This window comes from Pieris brassicae, chromosome 4 (assembly GCF_905147105.1).
Source record: "Pieris brassicae chromosome 4, ilPieBrab1.1, whole genome shotgun sequence".
Classification (NCBI taxonomy): Eukaryota; Metazoa; Arthropoda; class Insecta; order Lepidoptera; family Pieridae; genus Pieris; species Pieris brassicae.
Window position 1 is genome coordinate 8,363,231 of NC_059668.1, and position 18,381 is coordinate 8,381,611.

At 33.2% G+C, this 18,381-nt stretch overlaps 2 protein-coding genes across 4 annotated transcripts; both read right to left on the minus strand.

Annotated features, from left to right (window-relative positions):
- Positions 1-816: 816 nt before the first annotated feature.
- Positions 817-14,574, minus strand: LOC123708490. Of its 3 annotated transcripts, none has more exons than XM_045659235.1 (12): positions 14,437-14,574; positions 12,633-12,702; positions 11,294-11,387; positions 9,987-10,144; positions 8,556-8,699; positions 6,539-6,667; positions 4,185-4,487; positions 3,880-4,016; positions 3,255-3,400; positions 2,868-3,034; positions 2,498-2,649; positions 817-1,010 (listed from the first exon to the last, which is right to left on the minus strand). In XM_045659235.1, exons 1-12 carry the CDS (start codon positions 14,502-14,504, stop codon positions 863-865), a joined length of 1,716 nt encoding a protein of 571 aa, XP_045515191.1. In that variant the 5' UTR covers positions 14,505-14,574; the 3' UTR covers positions 817-862. The 3 variants fall into 3 exon arrangements, with proteins under 3 accessions (XP_045515191.1, XP_045515190.1, XP_045515192.1); XM_045659234.1 differs by having other exon boundaries at positions 6,539-6,745; XM_045659236.1 differs by lacking the exon at positions 2,498-2,649 and having other exon boundaries at positions 6,539-6,745.
- A 1,589-nt stretch (positions 14,575-16,163) lies between these two features.
- LOC123708486 (dynein intermediate chain 3, ciliary-like) lies at positions 16,164-18,089 on the minus strand. The gene has a single exon (XM_045659216.1). It carries the CDS (start codon positions 18,019-18,021, stop codon positions 16,270-16,272), a length of 1,752 nt encoding a protein of 583 aa, XP_045515172.1. The 5' UTR covers positions 18,022-18,089; the 3' UTR covers positions 16,164-16,269.
- Between the last annotated feature and the right edge of the window lie 292 nt (positions 18,090-18,381).

The window sequence follows — 18,381 nt, forward strand, 5'->3', positions numbered from 1 at the left end:
CCGAACGTCAAATCCACCCCTATACATCATATTTTTTGTTCGACCGCAATATTCATGACGAATGTTTATGCTCGATAATGCTATGCTTGCTTAAAGCGTTTTAAAAGCGTATTATTGTATAGATAAATAAATCACTCCATGTTTTGTTACACTAACTAAACTCTTATAATTATTACCTGAAAATTCGACATTGCGTACGTTGTCTTAGCTATTATTATACATACTACGTGTACTGTGACTTATCTTAGTTGAGACCGGCACTGGAGGTATAGTGTAGAATTATGTGTGCAGACACATGGGACCAATGTATCCAACACGACCGTAGTAACCCATATCATGCCCGAAACCACCTTACGTGATCATTTTAAACCTGAATATTCGTTCTCATACTCCTCCGAAACGGCTCGACGGATTCTTATGATTTTTTTATGCATATAAAAAAGTATGTGTTACTAAATGTAAGACGGAGAATTGGCTACTTCAAACCCCTTAGTGATAAGGGCTGTTAAGGATAAAAAAAATATTATGTGGCATTAAACAATACGTACAACTCTAAATTTTTAAAACGATATTTTCCGGGTCAGCTAGTAATTCTATAAATTTTGGCACCATCCTGGATTTGATCCAGAGGCCTCTGAAACTAATCATATTACTAAAACCGATGAGGCAGATAATCACCTACTAATTTGACCTGAATAGGTGATCAGTTATATACGCGATTAGTCTTAATTTATATAGCAGGGTGAGGAGTTTACTTAAAATTTTCTATTAATTCCAATAGAACTCCGTTTATCTGAGATGGAATTAAAATTCTAATGAAAACGTAGATATTTATGTAAAAAATAAATTTGTATAATAAAGATTAGATATCAAAGTCTTGAAAGCCGAGAGGATGCTGAGTTTTACGAGTGAACCTCGTTGGCGGCTGGGCGGGCGGCGCGATCGATGGGCGCCGGTTGACAGACGGAGTGGCTTCCTCAGTGCGAGTGCCCGGCATTATTGAGAACCGTCTGAAATATCGTTTATTTAGTTAAGGCTTCCCATAGACAACATGGTATAGAACTTATTGTTATTTGTCTAGATGGCATATTAAAAAGGAAAAATTTCCTACATCTTTAAAGCGGTAAAATAAAACATTGTATGAAATATTATCCTATTTCAAAAAAAAAAAAAAACTTCAACGCAAGCTGTACAGCAAGTATGGGAACTTGTAAAATTTAAATAAAATGTCAAATTGTAAACAATTTCCAACAATATTTAATAAAATATAGATGATTTTTAAAAAGAAAAAATAATAATAAATTCTAATGATGCACGTGACCGCGATATTGAACGCGAGTCCTTTTGTCGACCCTTGGTACACATCTCTATATTTTATATCAAATAAAAAATTATACGTAATGTAGCTGGTTTTCCACCAACTGAGCCGTTCAATAGAACTTTATAGCATTAACAAGAACATATTTCCATATTTGAAACCCTGTTTGTGGTTAGTAAAGATGTTCAAGTTTATGGGTAGCTTGATAAGTCCCAGACCCAAGAATGCTTTGATCAATGAGACCACGGTCAAACTAATTTATAAGTAATCTACGTTCAATGAATACCTGCCAGGAACCAGTGTTTTGATACCCTGTAATAAATGTTTTTAATGGGACGTGAAACTGACACATCTTTATCTGTTGATATTGCTTCGTCAGCAATCACACATCTGACCGATGACGTCATATGACACCACTGAACAACGGTGACGAGTAAAGATTAATATTTAAAAAATACAGTTAAAACAAGGCTCACGTTATATTAAAACAAAAGTTGAAACCTTTTATCTGTTCATAAAAATATATCAAGTATTATTAGAAGAAAATATTATCACAGCATGTCTCAAGGTGATTTTATAAAACTTTCAGCGACGAAGAAAATATAAATGTCGACCTCGTCCCTTCTTAAGGGACACATTAGGTATCTACTTGACATCTCTGACATAAGTGAATCTTTTGAGGCTCAAATTTTTTCTTCTTAGTAGTTGCGAATTCAGAGCATTCATAAGTAGTCCATAAATGTTTATGAAAATCATTAAAACTCATAGTGCTTAAATCCGTAGATTACAAACTCATGAGCGAATAATATAAAGTTTTTTTTTAATAGTAGCACTTGCAATCACTAGTATGACAAAAAAAACCATAACCTCTTAGTAAGACTTAACACTGAAGACATGACATAAGAATAAAAGAAAAACTTGACGAATATACAACAATACTTGAAAAAATTAAATGCTTATACTGGACCAATGCTTAGACGTGATAATTGAGTCATCATCATCAATTTTGTGAACATATGTGTATGTATGTTTTATGGAACAGGAGAAAAACGAGCACTTTGATTAAAGTGCGATTCCCACGCCACTTTCTTTTCTTAATGTTATGGGTTATGCACGAAACTTATAAATAGCGGTACTACTTCTTCAGGTTAAGTATTATTATTGCTACTTGGCAATGACCTCGAGGCCGGTATGACAGACATCTTCCTAAAAAGATGCTGAGCAGCTAGTCGCATGTCATTGTCTGGCATCAAGCTGACCATCGCTCGCTCTCGCTTCTCCAATGCACCGTCACCTGATGCTACTTCACCCTCCATTGACACATTCACACACTGTTTTATGAAATATTAGATATTAAAAAATGTTACCATTATTCAATGATAATGTTTCTGGCAGCTATAATAGTAATAATGACTATTTTTCAAACAAAGTTTAAACATATCTTAAATTACAGTATCATATCATATTAGAATTAATTCAACAAATTAGTCTACTCAAAATATCCTTATTCGTGTATATAAAAATTAAAGTGGCCTTAAAAGTTAGTTACCGTCTCGAAGAAGGCTGCGACGTCGCGATATCCGCAGGCGCGCGCTATCCCCGCGCCCTCGATTAGAGCGGCTCGAGTTTCCGGCCGATTATTTTGCAGCAGGTGGCACCGCGCCAGCAAAAACGTTATGTTCAGCAACCAGACTCGCTGTTTGGACGACCTTGCCTCTGTCATAACTTAATTAACTATATTCCATTCTCTTGTGTTTTTAATTCTGTAGCTGATATGAAATAATACAAAACTGAAAGCAATTGCCGTGTAATTATTAGATTACTACTTCAAATTAAAGAGGTACATTTAAACAAAATAATATAAGCCTACAAATGTTAGAAATATTAAGGAGCAGAGTAAATAAATATTAAACATAGGGCAATAAATTTTCACTACCTGCCTGACATTTAAGAGCAAAAAACTTGGCTCTGTGTGCTTGTTTAGTGTCAGCGTGAAGCCGGCATAACTCGTGTAGCACATAACATCGTTCTGAAGCACGGTTGCTCACTGACAGTGCTCTTTCTAATCCACGTAAACGACGCCTAAAAATGTATATTTTTTTTTATCGCAAAAGCGTTAGCTGTACCAATAAGAACTAAATTTAATAAAACTGAAATAGTAGTTATTATTAGTGAATAAATTTGTCTATTGCGTTGTGTTCGTATCTCGGCTATGTTTAGGGTAGAAAAATATCTTTAACAAACATTGTTTCACTAAAAACCTGTTTATTTATTCCCATTGGGGGACGGCCACCAAATTCCTTCAGTTGAAACTGTCGACACACATTAATATTATGCATTGCTTTTGAGTTATTGCGTACTATTTGCTATACACTTAGCTACGACTTAGGTTCAAGTATTTGTTATCACTTGCGTAGAGCAATGTTCTGGTAAAGCTACATAGGCGAGATAGATAGTGGTAGTGGTGGTGCATAGTTTAAGTATATTAAATCTTTTTTATCATAAACCATCACATTTAACAACAAATAATATTTTCAACAAAAAAATATTTGTCTTATTACTTGGCGTCGCGTGGAGGCGCCGGGGGACGAACTCGTAAGATGGAATCACGACTGGGTTCACGAGAAATCGCAATGCCCAAAAGAATAAAAGCTCTCTTTTCACGATTGGCCTCACTCATTTCCTCTCCAACACGCTTCTGCGAATAAAATATTGCTTTCAAAAATGGTTTTGATATTACAAAATGGCGGAAATACTATTTTGTAAAATCTCTTAATTCTTCACTTTGTTTTTAACGTGTATTTGTTTCTTTTTTAATATATATATTCTATATAATAAAATCTCTGTAGGGCTTTCAAACTTTTACCTGATCCAAAAACGCCTGACCAACAACCTCTTGCAACTGGTGAATAAATTTTTCTTTTCCCGGCAAAAGACTATTTGGCTTCCTCGATATTTGCTCCATAGCGAACTCGGCAATCTCCAAACACTTTGCCGTATTTCTTTGTTCAAAGACCGATTGTGCAGCGCGAATAAGTCTTTCAGCATCTGCTATATGCTGCCGCTGGGTGTTGGCCAATCTCTCTTTCCGAGCGTTTGAGAGCCTATTCCGGGCTTCCGCATCAGACCCTCGTGCTGCATATAATGGTCTACGTTCACGCAGAACTTCCTTTAAATAAAGTTAGATATTCCCATTTTAGAGTTCATTACAAATGCCAAATGAGAGTGGCAAATATTCTTTATTCATAAAAGCGGAATCGATCTAATTACACTGTTGACTAACTGTATTTAAATATAATCTGTTTGTTCTTAGATCAAAGGAGTCTCAGATATAGGGTAATTTGATAATTTTGTTTACATAAACAACAAAACATAGATAACCGCTTAAACGTAAATGGAGAGATTATTTCGACCATTCCAAATAAATTAAAAGTTATTCTGTGAATTTAAAGAATACTCTAGAGTCAATTACGAACCGTTGCAAAGCAATTTAAATGACATAAATTTTCGTTTGTATCTGGGATTTCATGGAATAAATTTTAATGTCAAACATTTATTATCAGAGTATTCTGCATAAGTAAACAATAATATAACATTAGCGCTTTAGCACTGTATAGGTATTTATGCAATATAATACCTATCGCATTTCTTGTTATATTCGTCATTTATCACTTATTGGGTGCATTTATTTTATGTATAAGAATTTTTCTCCGTATGAGTATTAAACGCGCACATACGGAATTTGGACGCACGATCTCACGAATTTAGACCACTAGGTCAATACTGAACAAATAATGCTTATATATTTCCACGATTCATGCACGTTTGTGCGATATCTGATCGTTTTCTTCCAAGCGCGAAATAAAGAGATATGGTATGATATATTCTGTAAATGGATATAAAATATAACTCTTTCAGCGAGAGTTTCATGTTTTAGAAGACACAAGATTAAGCACTACGAGTATTAAGCTGTGACAACTGTTATAGTGAATGCGTCTTTAAAAGAATGTCATTTTGATCAAGTCAGTACTAATTTGTATACATAAGTTTCCACGCTTTTTAGTGTAACGTTTTTACTACTGATAGAAAACCTTTTTTAAACACTGCATAACCCTTAAAACTCTACAAAACAATATTCTAAATGTAATAAAAATATAACCAACTATGTATGTTTCAGAATCTCTAATCGAACTCAAATACCTAAATATTTTAAAATTAAAATACATAACTGTGATATGCAAAGAGTCAGTAACAACTCGTGTCCTTCAAATACAAAAGTTAGCTCTAAATAATATTTAGGAATTCATATAGACGAGCGACTATAGAGTCCATGACTGGGAGAATAAGAAAAATAAAATACATTTTAAAAATTTTGCGACTCGTAACATCATTTCTAATTCTAACAAGAATGTACATTTCACACGCTCAGTCCGTACTAACATATTGTATAAACATATGGGGAGCGGCCAGTAAAACAAAATGTTTCGAATCAGAGCGAGGACATAGGGCTCCTATAAAGTAAAATGCTATTCCGGCCATACAGATTCCCATCGGAAGAGCTTTATCATCCCAACCAATTACTTTCCGTTAGGAAGCTGTAAGTCCCTAAATGTAATTTTAAAAGCACACAGAGCGCTCACGTATGACAGTAGGCTGTTCGTAAAATGAAATAGGGATGTTTTCGTATGATACCGTAAGGACTGACTTCGCCAGACACAATATGCAAGCAGACTCTATGTATAATAAATTAAATAGACTGCTTAATATCTACAATCTAAAAATACGATTAAAGGACTGTCTTATGAACACACCTTACGCAGTGTTGAAGATGCTTCTGAGACGTAATATGTAGTCACACATTCACTCACTCACTCACTCACTCACTTGCACCCATACACTTACTCGTTCACTAACACGCACCCACACACTCACTCATGCAGTCAGGCATTTTGAAAACAATTAAGAAATCAATAACAAAAAAAAGATCTAATTTAATTATATACACTTATATATTTTTTGTAGCTGGGAACCCTGACAGCTATTTTTTTAACTTAAAAGGGTTCCCAAATCTTACACATCGGATATGTACATATAATTAATAAACACATTTTTATATTAAACATAATTATTTTACTATTAAGTAAAAATTCGTAAATCGTTTTACAAATGGAAGGTAAATAATCTCACAAAATGCTTGATACGCACCATTAAGCCTCATACCTGTCTCATATCGACGTCGGCGAGGGCTTTATACGCTAATTCTTGTAATGTCTTCGAGCCCAGCTTGTTCGCGGAGTATATTCGTTCATCTTTACACAACTGGGTGAGGAAGTATTTGTCGTGTGCCATCTGTTCGAGGTATTTAGAAGCCATTAGGCGGGATATACGTTCTGACTTTTGCTTCTCCACACGAGACATTTCTTGGATCTAGTTTTGAATATATTTTAATGTAACAAAATGTATAGAACGTTCAATATATTATATACAGTCGGACCCGACAGACGTTGTCCTGTCTTAACTATGAATATTAATTTCGAATTGGTATGATAACGAAAAAATTTTCAGAAACAAAAAGTTTATTATTCTAATGCTTTATGATAAATAACATTACTAGTTTTGTTGGTATTCCGACATGGTAATAGGCGACATATAACTGGCCATGTAAATAACAAGGATTTTCAAGATTATTGCTACAAACAATTAGCGACTGGAATTATTTTGTATGTATTATATCAATATAATAACTCCGTACGAAGCATTTATTTTCAACGACATTCATTTTTTTATATCCTCTTTAACGATATTTGTAGCACGCAATCTGTCAATGTTATGTCAAAAGGCATACACATGAAAAAAGTTTAAATTGTAAAGGCGCTATGCACTGATAACAAATTTGCTATTGTAACAAAAGTATCCTTTTCTAACTTTCCGCACAATTTTTTATATATATTTATATAAATATAGAAGATAGATTTGTAGTATAATGTTTCTTTGACATACATAATAATTCTTAAATTTTTATCACGGCTTATATGAGTATATAGGTTGACAAAAGGTGCTTAACCCTTACAATAATAGGTAATTTTAGAGAACAATCGTTCATTCTTATAATATTTTATTAAAGTACTTTTTGTTTAAATTAATGTTTTGATCATTTATGCAGTCCTAAATCAAAAGTTACTTTTTAATTTAGGTTAAGAGTTTCCGCGAGGGATTTTAAGCGAAAAAATGTGTAAGTCCGTAGTTCTGTTTTTATGAAACTTTCACATTAATGAGTTATTTTTTGTACTTTTTCCTTCTTAAACCTCGGTTCGTTAATATAATACACTGCCGTTCTCAAATATCCTAAAACAGTATAATTATTTACATAACGAAGTTTTATTGCCAAATGACAGTATCAAGTCGTATGGAAATAGTACCAGAAATTCGGCCATATGTCGTTTTAGTCTAGCGATCAATCTTTTTAACGTGATATGAGTCGAAGAATATAATATAATGTTTTTACACATTCAATAAAATTTCTCTAAAAAATGAACAAAATATTAACCAATATTGGTCAAATTTTATCTATTTAGCATAAATTTAAAAAAATGTCCGATACTTAGTCCTGTATCTAAATTAAATTATATCACGTAACTGTATACGTATATTAATGTAACCCTTGTATATAATGATCTATCTAATAAGTCTCTCTCGTTCTCAATCGTAAACAATTATTGTTTGGTACTATTCAATAGTACAATAGTTATACAGTACACACAATTATGGTTTACAGGTAGGAGCAGGAAAACCATTTTGCATTTACCACAAAGGTACGAATGTGAGATATAGTAATACAATATATTTACCTAATATGTTAATCTAATTCTTATTGTAATTTACCCCATATATTAATTATTATAGAATTATAATAAACAAGTGTGTTCAAACCCGGTAAGAATGTATTTTATTTTAACAATTTTAATTTATTATAAGTATATTTACTATTTAATTAAGTCAACGTCAAACAATTTATTTTTAGGCCCATTAAAAAGGCACTTTTGAAAGTCAAAATTACTCCAGTTGCGCTTTCAAAATGTAGTTTCGTATGGAATATGAAAATGGAAGAAATAATATATGGAAGAAATAAATCTCTATAAAAAATTGGTGTGATAAAAAATATAATACAGATAACAATATTATTATGTAGATACATGGGGCATGATACTAGAAATTTTAGCAATAAAATTGTGTATACCTGATGAGATTGATGTGGCTGCAACCTGGGTTTACGAATTGGTACATTTTTCAAATCAGTTGATTCTCTGCCCCATTCGATTTCTGATATCTTTTTAGCCAAGGATAACACTTTTGTTGCACTTTTTCCTGTACAGTCTCGAATCTGAAAACCAGTTCTCGGATTGAAGAGATATGTAACAAAAGGGAAAGTTTTCTAAAGGAGATAGGACAAATAAGAGGATCCCTAGATTCGCAGTTACGATATGGACGTCTATAATACTCTTAAAATTAATTGAGAATTTTTCTCTTTAAATTAAAAATGAACCGAAACAAAGAAAGAAATAGATGCGATTAAAAATGTAATATACTACAAAATCTAATAAGTACACATCTAATGTATCATACTGTCTTCTCAGATAATTAAATGAAAAGTGTTAATTAGTTAATACAAGGTATGAAGCCTACTAGAAAATAGAAAAAAATATTACGGGTCGAACTGTAACCCTCTCTTTTTGCTATTTTGTATCTATAAAAAAAATGAAAAATAATATAGCCTATTGAATACAATAGGCTATATTATTTTTCATTTCAGTTTTTTCAGAGTTTTCAGTCAATAGACTGGGTAGTGGTATTTGGCATTCATTCCAATTGTAGTGCAGACATTTAAACGTCAACAAATAATTAGATTAGGTTACAATAATAACAAATTTGGCAAGGATCTTAATACTGTAAATATTCGAATTAGAATATTTCTCACAACAAATGGTTTGCCAAGAGCAAATGATTCCGTAGCGATGTAAAGGATGGACGTAAGAAAAACATAAAAATCAAAGATATTCTACAATGTCATTATGTATGCAGCTTTACACGCATGAATTCGTTTAAAAAAAAACCATTATCTTATTATTATATTACCTGTACGACGGAGAATCAGGTGATAAGCCATTTAGAATAATGGAGCAGCAACGATGCGTCCTCGCAGACGTCAAAATTTTTTTTTTATTTATTCAATAACAAAGTTACATTATTTTTAGCCAATATTGGAGCCCCTGAACTAAGTCTAAGGAGTCCTGTACATCAGGGTATTCCGCTCTTCCAACGGTCTAATGAAATTCTAGCTTAACAATCGTTACCAAAGTACTATATTAAGAAAAAATGGAAAGCTAAGATTTATTGCTAAAATAAAGATACACCTTTACATGGTTGAGACATTTGTACATGCCAGAAGTTAATGACTGTAATAATGTTAGAAAAGGGTTAGATGAGATGGGTGGCGAATGCTAGTGTGCTAGTTACATCACCCACAGCACGTAACACTAGTTAAACTTAATAATTAAAAGTGTAATCTTTAAATATCTCACGAGTTGACTAATGTGTATTAAGTTGTCTAAATGAATAAGTGTAGTAAAATTTATTTGTGAGTACAAAAAATTATGGAATGATTGAATACCGTTTCCTCAGCACAGCGTGCGCACTCAGCGAAGTGCGCGGGATACTTCCGGAACACTTGTCCGCGACTCGCGAGCAGGTACGCCCTTTCAAAAGCACATTTCTCATAATTCGTTTGCGCCCGTATCTGAAGAGCTGTCTGGTTTTCTGGTTCAAGTTCTGTATTGAAAAGTGTTCCTTTGTTAACCGAGCGTAGGCTATTTACATGTATTAAAAGTTTCAGTAGGTATAAAAATATCCTTTTGAACTTCTTATTTACTGTCGTATATTTAACATTAAAAGTTATCGTTATCTGTGTGTATTCACTACGATAGGAAACCTACTTTATATTTATTACTGTATTTAAATTAAAATAATAGATTTTAATATTATCTAAAATGACAAAATTGCTTTCTTTGTACTTTATGATTATAATATTCTCACTAATTTCTCATTGATGAATTCATTAGTTTTATATGTACACAAAACTCACTGACGGCAAACTTCGTACCGCCTAACAGTCTGGACGGTTCAGCTGAACTTTATTTATGAATTTAAAAAAGTAATACAATGAATATAAAACATAGTTCACAGCTTCATTAGGAAATTAACAAAATACAATATATCGTCTGAACGCACGCGTAAATATTAGCCAATCAATAAATGTGTCAATCCTATTAATTACTGACTTTATTCTACCTTTTTTAAATCTAACATACGCCATTATATGATTATTTTGGGTGCCTCTTGTCGATTCATACATAATTACGTTCTTTAATTTGAGGGGAGAGTTTACCGTATCAAATGGATGAACGTCGAACGGAAAGAACGGGTTAGATGGAAATTTTTCGCCAATTTCCCAATATTTTTATTTTTATTTATTCTGGACGGAGACCAACATAACAAATCAATAACTATGAACATTGAACTCAGCTGTGCTCGAGTTATAAGTGTTCAAATCCGAATTTGTTTTATTAATACTAGCTGACGCAGCATACGTCGTTGCGCCATGTATATTATTTACAGGAAACATCTTTTTTACTAGGGGTTTGAAAGATAGATAGTAGCCGATTCTCAGAATTACTAAATATGCATAAAAATTCATAAGCATCGGTCGAGCCGTTTCCAAGGAGTATGGTAACAAACATCGTGACATGAGAATTTTATATATATAGAGATAGCTATGTATTGATGATGGTAAAACAAATGAAATACCTTAAGAGTTTTTCTTTAGTAACATAAACTTTATAAATACAATGAATATCGCGTTAGATATAAGATTGTGGTGTGGTTTGGAATGTAATATGTTATTTGTCATAAAATACATACCAGCCGCGCAGGCTGCGTCGCGAAGTGCATCAGCGTAATGTGTCGCCTTGGCTCTAGCCAAACTTCTGCCGAGAAGAGAGCGCACATCTGCATTCTGAAAAGGTGAACTTTTGCTTTGGAATATCCTATTATAACTTTGTCAAGCTACGGTTAGCTCGCCACTTTACTTATGTCGGAAAGATTGCAGTATTTCCAAAAAAAAAGAACTTGTACACTACTTAGAAGAAAAAAATTCTAAACGAATTTCTAGACATATGTATGTGAAGTGACAGATATTAATTAATTGTCAACAGTGACAACCAGGCGGAGTGTCGTATGTGTAAAACGGTCTTCGTCAATTGAATCTTTATACCACCGTTTATTCATTGGACAAGTAGATGAACATCAATTTAATATTGTCTTTAAATTCGTGTTAATAAATAACAATTTGTTAGTTGTGAATATGTAATTCGTGATTGAATAGCGTATGTTCAATATAATTACAGTCTCGTCAATTAATAAAACGCTTTGTATTAATGATTATGCCATACCAACTATAATTGTAAATTCAATTACAGAAATAATTGAGTTCCTAATTATCTGTGGAGAATTCTATTATTTATTAATAAAGTTTTCGGTACTGTACTGACCTTTTAACTCGAAGAAACAATCGCCACAAACTCTTTAATAATTCAACATAGAATACCTTTAAAGATAGAGTTGGCTTCAACCCAGGAAAGATAATGGAATCGCTTATTCCAAACAAATTGGAGGGTTGTGACTCACCTCTCTAATACTATTGTTTATAACAGATTCAGTCTGATACTAAAACTTATGTAATTTTTCATGAGGTGTTATTGGCGAAGACGATTTATGAAATTTATTGATCTTTCATTTGTTCCAAATGAATTAATATTAGAGTGCTAAAAGTAATATGAAAAGCTTTGTTTATTGTTTTTATAAGTATATCACAGTTTCCTCATATTAGTAACTCTATTAAGTTGTGCTTTCATATTGTTGTTGAATGTTTTTATAGGAAAAGCATATTGAATGATTCGGAAACTGTCACTCAAAGTTGACATCTACTTTCAGGCTGGCAACTGGTACAACAGTTATATAAATAAAAATTACAAGACATAAATGTATCTCTCCCAAGCCCCAGGTTGTGTTTTGTAATTTCTACATGTGCTTGATATAATTAGCAATCCCCAACGGTTATAATTTCCAAATCAAGTTTTGATGCAATAACACTTCTATACACAATATTTCTCTTCTTAGAATTTGAATGCTCCGAAACCGGTATGAAGTAACATATTACGTAGGTGAAGATGTAGTTTGATAATATTTCATGTGAACTTACATTCCACCGTAGGGCTTCATTGTATGCTAGGATTGCTTTCTCAAATTGCTCCAGACGTTGCAAGTAATGTCTGTAACACGTAATTACTTGGTTTTACTTTGATACCAATGTTATTATATCTAAAGATTAAATTCGGTGTCATTGTCGTGACTCTAATGAATATGTTTTCCTCTTGCAAACAAAATCTTGAAACTAACCATCAAATTGTTAATTTTATTTGTAAATTGTGTTTAAAAAACACTTTATTAGACAATTTGAATAATTTATTGTTGAAAGTTGTAGCATGGTGAACAAAATATGGTTGTGACAAAATTGATCAGACGCTAGTACACTAGTGGGAGGCCGTGCTGTGGGTGACCAGATAACTGTTCTTCCGTGGTACATGATGTATATATTAATGTTATATATAAAATAATGTTTAAGAAAACGTAGTGATCTTATCGTATCTTATCACTTAGTGATCATTCATAGTATGTTTGTAAATAAGTTACTATACAAATTAGTTTTATAGTCTATGTTGCCACATAGCAGTTGAAATTAATATAAATAAATTTACTTTATTTTTTTTTAAGTTCCAAAAGTTTCTGTAAAGCTTTCATTAATTACTGTGACATAAATTAAAAATTATATATAATTGGTAAATAGTTAATAGATACTTTTGAATTTTAAAGTGCATTAAAGAGGTTGTTGAAATTCGCGCTCTACTGGTTAACCATATTGTGGATTTTTCTTTTAAGTAAATCTAAATAGCTGGGAAGAATGAAACTCACCTCGAGGCTTCATTTTAATTTACGTAACCTAAAATTTTGTAAACATTTTTTGTATTTCATTGTAATAGCATTACAGTTGTTCCGGTTATGGTTACACTAATTAAATGAAAATATTAGTGCTAGCGGTAGTTGATTTAGTTTTTAGGGTAGAAAATTAAACACTTCAATGATGACTTAATTCACTATAATTTACTTCACTGATTTCACGTGAACTGTATAACTTTAAACTTGTACAAAGCGAGCGCTTTTTTTTGAATGGAATCTCGCTGTTGGCCTTAAGGGCCTTTACAGCTCAGCTCGGGCTGTTTAGGCGAGCGTAGCTCGGCCGGAAAGCCCCCGCGCATGTAACACAACCTCTTTTATAATCACAACTTTCCTATTCCGACTCGACCATCCCACTTCGGGGAGATGGTCGAGTCAATTCGTAAACAAGCGAACGAGTCAAATGAATAACTATTGCAGATGCGCACTTGTAGCAAGATTCTTAAAAATGTGTTTCATATTTTTTTTAGAATTCAATTAAATAAATATTAGAATCTAACATTAGTAAAGTAGCATATTATATCTGTATAGAGAATCTTGTACTTTTCTTCAATATAAGGTAACGATTTCGTTGTCATATTGTAACGGGCCCATTCATCTACAGCAGTGATTCCCAACCGTTCTTGTGCTATGCTCCACCTTAGCCTTTCTTAAATTCTAATTCATTTATTCCAACATAATTTTTAATTTTTAAAAATGATAGGCTTTACGAAGCAATTACTTGGAAATTGTTAACGAAACATAGTAAATCAATTTTATATAAAGAAAGAAAAAGAAAAAAACTGCAAGGCAATCAAATTCCAAATAATGTAAAAAAAATTAAGCCCCCTTAATAATTAAATTGAACCCTTGGAAACCGGAAAGGAACCGGAACCGTTGGAAAACACTTATCTACAGCAACCAAAATAACCCAGTCAAATCGAATTTGATTTTTATAAACCTTAATTTTACTTGATTGCATTCTATGTTATACTAATTATATTATATTTTACCCTTTCTCCCGGTACACCGTCACTACATTGTAAATAGGTTTTTCTTCTGGCACTAATTTCTTTCTCATCGTTTATACGTGATAAAAAAATAAATCATGGATACTTAACTAGTTGGCTTCGGCCTACTTTAGTCTTATAATATTGCAACAAATGAAATACATACAAGGAAATAATGACGTCTCTCTCTTTCCCTCGTTCTCTCTCTCTAATAATAATTAAAAATTGCTCCCTTTGCCAGGTATTATGCGATACTTATTCGATTAAGATTGTTAATAATATAATTAGCACTAAAGTACCATTAAGTAAAACTAAGACTAATATAAAGGCTTATCGTTAATATGCAGAACACTAATGAGTGGCTGCGGCTAACCAACGTACAGAAATCCTCGGACCAGTGAGGTCGATCCGTGAAGCCTGCGAAGTGCCGAGGTGGCGCCTGTGCTTCTGGAAGGCGCTAAACCGGCTTAGTGCTGTGCTGTGCACCACCACACCTGTGCTGTGGTTGTAACTGGTCCTAACTCAGCATTATGCTGTGGAGCAGACGTGTTCCACTGCACTTATCATTCTGCCACCAGTTACCAGACCACAACAGTTAGTTGGCGCCTCAGACGTAAAAAATGAAAATGAATGTAATAATAATATAGTAGAACAAATTATTATTGTAAAAATTAACAGTGTAAGTAAAGAGGTCTTGGAAGATTTTTTGTGCAAAAGCATATAGTAAATTTTAAAAAATGAAACATTAGAATAATGAATAAATAGATAAATAAATATTTTTGGGCGGTTTAGAAACTATTTTTCGTTGAGTAATTATGTTTAATTTTTGTTGAGTAACTAGATGTACTTTTATGCGACGAAAATTTTACCTAGTGAGAGGCTAAGTTCAGAAACTGAGTACACCAACCTTTAACCTTTTATACAGAACACTTGTGGGTATGGTAGAACAAAACTACAACCTTCCTATCTTAAATTTACTTTTCTATACCATCCGTAAAACTCAAGTTGTCTGAACATTCTCCAATCTTATGAGGTAGTTCTATTATATTACTCATAAAATATTATAAATATTACATTGAATTATAGATATTCCTCTACTAAGATCATCACTGGATTAAATAGAGGATAGATCAATATAGACTTGAATGTATTAAAAGTTCTTTTGAAATTCAGATATTTCAAATAAATTTACAAATATTTTGCAACGAGCAATCGTAAGCTAGATAATTAATGTACCCAAAATATAAGATAGGCAGATAATTGAAACATGTGATTCCAAGTGTGGAAGCTGGTCGGGTTAATTCTATTAATTAAAGTAAATTGATCAAAGGAAACTAAATGGGTGTTGAGTGGCTTTCTACTGCTCGAGAATATTGCATTACAGTCCTAATAGCCAGTAATTACAAAGAAGGCAACTATTATATTATAGTTTATGAACTATATTGTTCTGTATTTTCTATGGCGTAACTTATGTTATTCTACAAAAAATACATTAATTAGTTGGCCTCAGGTTTCTGTGTCTGTATCAAAGATAATTTTTATTTAAGACTGTGCCCAAGACGTGTCGGTTTCTTCTCGACGTGTTCCTTTGTGTAGGTGAGTTTGTACACTAAATGGGTTTAAACGCAAGACCTAATAAAGTCTATATTAATGGTCTTACAGATGACACGTATCACCTAGTTATTAAATGGTTATAGTTAGGGTACAAGATGTACAATAACATATACATGTACATAACGTATTATTTTTTATTTTCAATAAAATGAACTTAATAAATGTTCTCCTTAATAAACTTAACATTCCATTTCTTACATCTATTTTAAATAATTAAAACAATTATCGCCTTCTCATCGGGTCTCCTCCGATGTAGGTCGGTCTACCTTCCATATTACGTAATTCAGCTGAAACAATTGCACGATACTCGTCCTCCAATGTCATAAACTCCGTATCCTCCTTATCTTCTTCGTTTTCAACTTCCATCTCTAAGCATTCTTTCTTGTCCTCTCCTGCCTTTAATTTCAGTTTTATTTCTTTCACTCGAGTCTCTAATATGTGTTCTCTATGCGTTTCACGATCAAGTGTTTGTATCATTAGTTGTTTATCATTATCATCTGAGTTCACCAAGACGTCCGATAGAGACAGAAGATACAAAGTTCCCTTTGAATCACCAGTAGCAATATACTGTCCATCTTCATTTGATGTAAGCTTTAAAAGACGATCTTGTGAGACAGGTACTGAGGCCATAGGTTCACGGTACTTGCGCAATAAATCCCAATACCGAAATTTACCATCAGCGGAAACAGTCATATAAGCAGAATATCGCTTGGGTGCCCAAATAACATCGTTTATGTAGTGATCATGGGCGGAACCAGAAATAATAGGAGATGAATGAATGTCTTCGCTCCATATATTAACTTTCCAACCTCCGCATGTAATGAAAACTTTTGACGTACAAGGGCTCCTGTGAACTGACTTCACTGGACCATCATGTGCGTTAAACACAGCACTCATGACTTCTTGGTGACTCTTCCCCTTTCTGTTCACGCTTATTACAAAACCAGTATCGGTGCCACACAAAAACTTAGTAGGAAACGCCCGATCATATTGTAACGCACTGACGGGTTCCGAATTTGTGTAAGTAGACACTTCTCCTTGAGGGATACGTATGGCCATTAAAAGGCTATCGATCGGCTTTGAAATATTACGCACATCCCACCACATACATAAACCGTCGGTAGATCCGCTAAAAAAATCAGTATTAAGACGGGACGGTATGAATAAAAGAGCACTCACAGGATCTCTATGAGCTAAGTGATCTGGGCTAATTGCAATCGGTTCAATCTGAGATCGTATATCGAAAATGCATACTTTACCATTTTCAAGTCCTGCAAAGAACATGGATGAAGATGCAGGTGAGGTGACCAGCTGCCAGCAAGCTGAAGGCGGGCAAAATATTGAACATGGTTCACCTGGGTTCTCAATATCCCAAAGATGACAAACAAAATCATTGTTTAGCGACACTCCTTCAGGAAAAGATTTATTACAATACGAAACTGCTAGTTTTGATTGATCTTCATGCGTCCAACAAATATCGCTGACAGGTCGAGTACCAACATCTTTATATGAGGTATTCACCTTGATTAAAAACTTCTCAACCGGCTTTTCACTGGCGATTTCTTTAAAATAAATGTTATACATTTCTATAGCATTATTTTGCTGAATATAATGCTCGAACTCTGGATTGAGGGTTTTTACAGCATCAACGTATCCGTCATCTCGCTCGAAACGACGCCGGTATCGTGCTGTGGCCTCTTCATCCGTACAGAAAATATCTTTCGGCCATCCACCTTCAGAATGGTTAATGCCAGTAGTTTTGATTTTTGTTACTTTCGTATTTATATTATTTTCGGACGTTCTCACACAGGTTTGAACTTCTCTGTGAACTGGATTGCGTAGACAATATTTATTTTGTTCGCTTTTATCTGGATTAATCGAATCCAACATTTGTGGCGCGACTTCACAAAACATAACCTGTCTTCCGAAGTCTTTCCGTTGTTTGAAATAGTTGTACGTTATATTAGGATCCATTTTTTTATATAACTACCACCACACACATAACTATAACCACAGAAATTAATTTTATATAACTTGATGAAATCAATATGTCAATAAAAGAGTTTAGTAAAAAAAACAAAAGAGCGTCAAATTTGAAGAAATTTACCTATAGAAAAAAGTTTTTAATTTGGGAGTACATATTGTATTTCCCCTGAGTAAATCTTTTTAGCCTCTGTCCCTGAGCAATGGTTTAAGGTTCTAAAGGGGCTAAAGGTTCACGTGAAAATATTTCATTATATTGTCTTGTGTTCCGTCTTAGATGATATTTTGAGTACGGTTAACGTTCTTCCAAGTAACGCGCTGAGCTAATAAAAGATAGATTCGTTTATTTTT

What these genes read in the sequence shown, in the direction of transcription:
- LOC123708490 (XM_045659234.1), bottom strand. Translation starts at nt 14,504, where the DNA reads ATGAGAAAGAAATTAGTGCCAGAAGAAAAACCTATTTACAATGTAGTG. An exon ending in ATGAAGCCCTACGGTGGAAT is followed by an intron (nt 11,388 to 12,632) that starts GTAAGTTCACAT and finishes TCACCTTTTCAG; the next exon opens with AATGCAGATGTGCGCTCTCT. An exon ending in CGACGCAGCCTGCGCGGCTG is followed by an intron (nt 10,145 to 11,293) that starts GTATGTATTTTA and finishes TTTTCAATACAG; the next exon opens with AACTTGAACCAGAAAACCAG.
- LOC123708486 (XM_045659216.1), bottom strand. Translation starts at nt 18,021, where the DNA reads ATGGATCCTAATATAACGTACAACTATTTCAAACAACGGAAAGACTTC.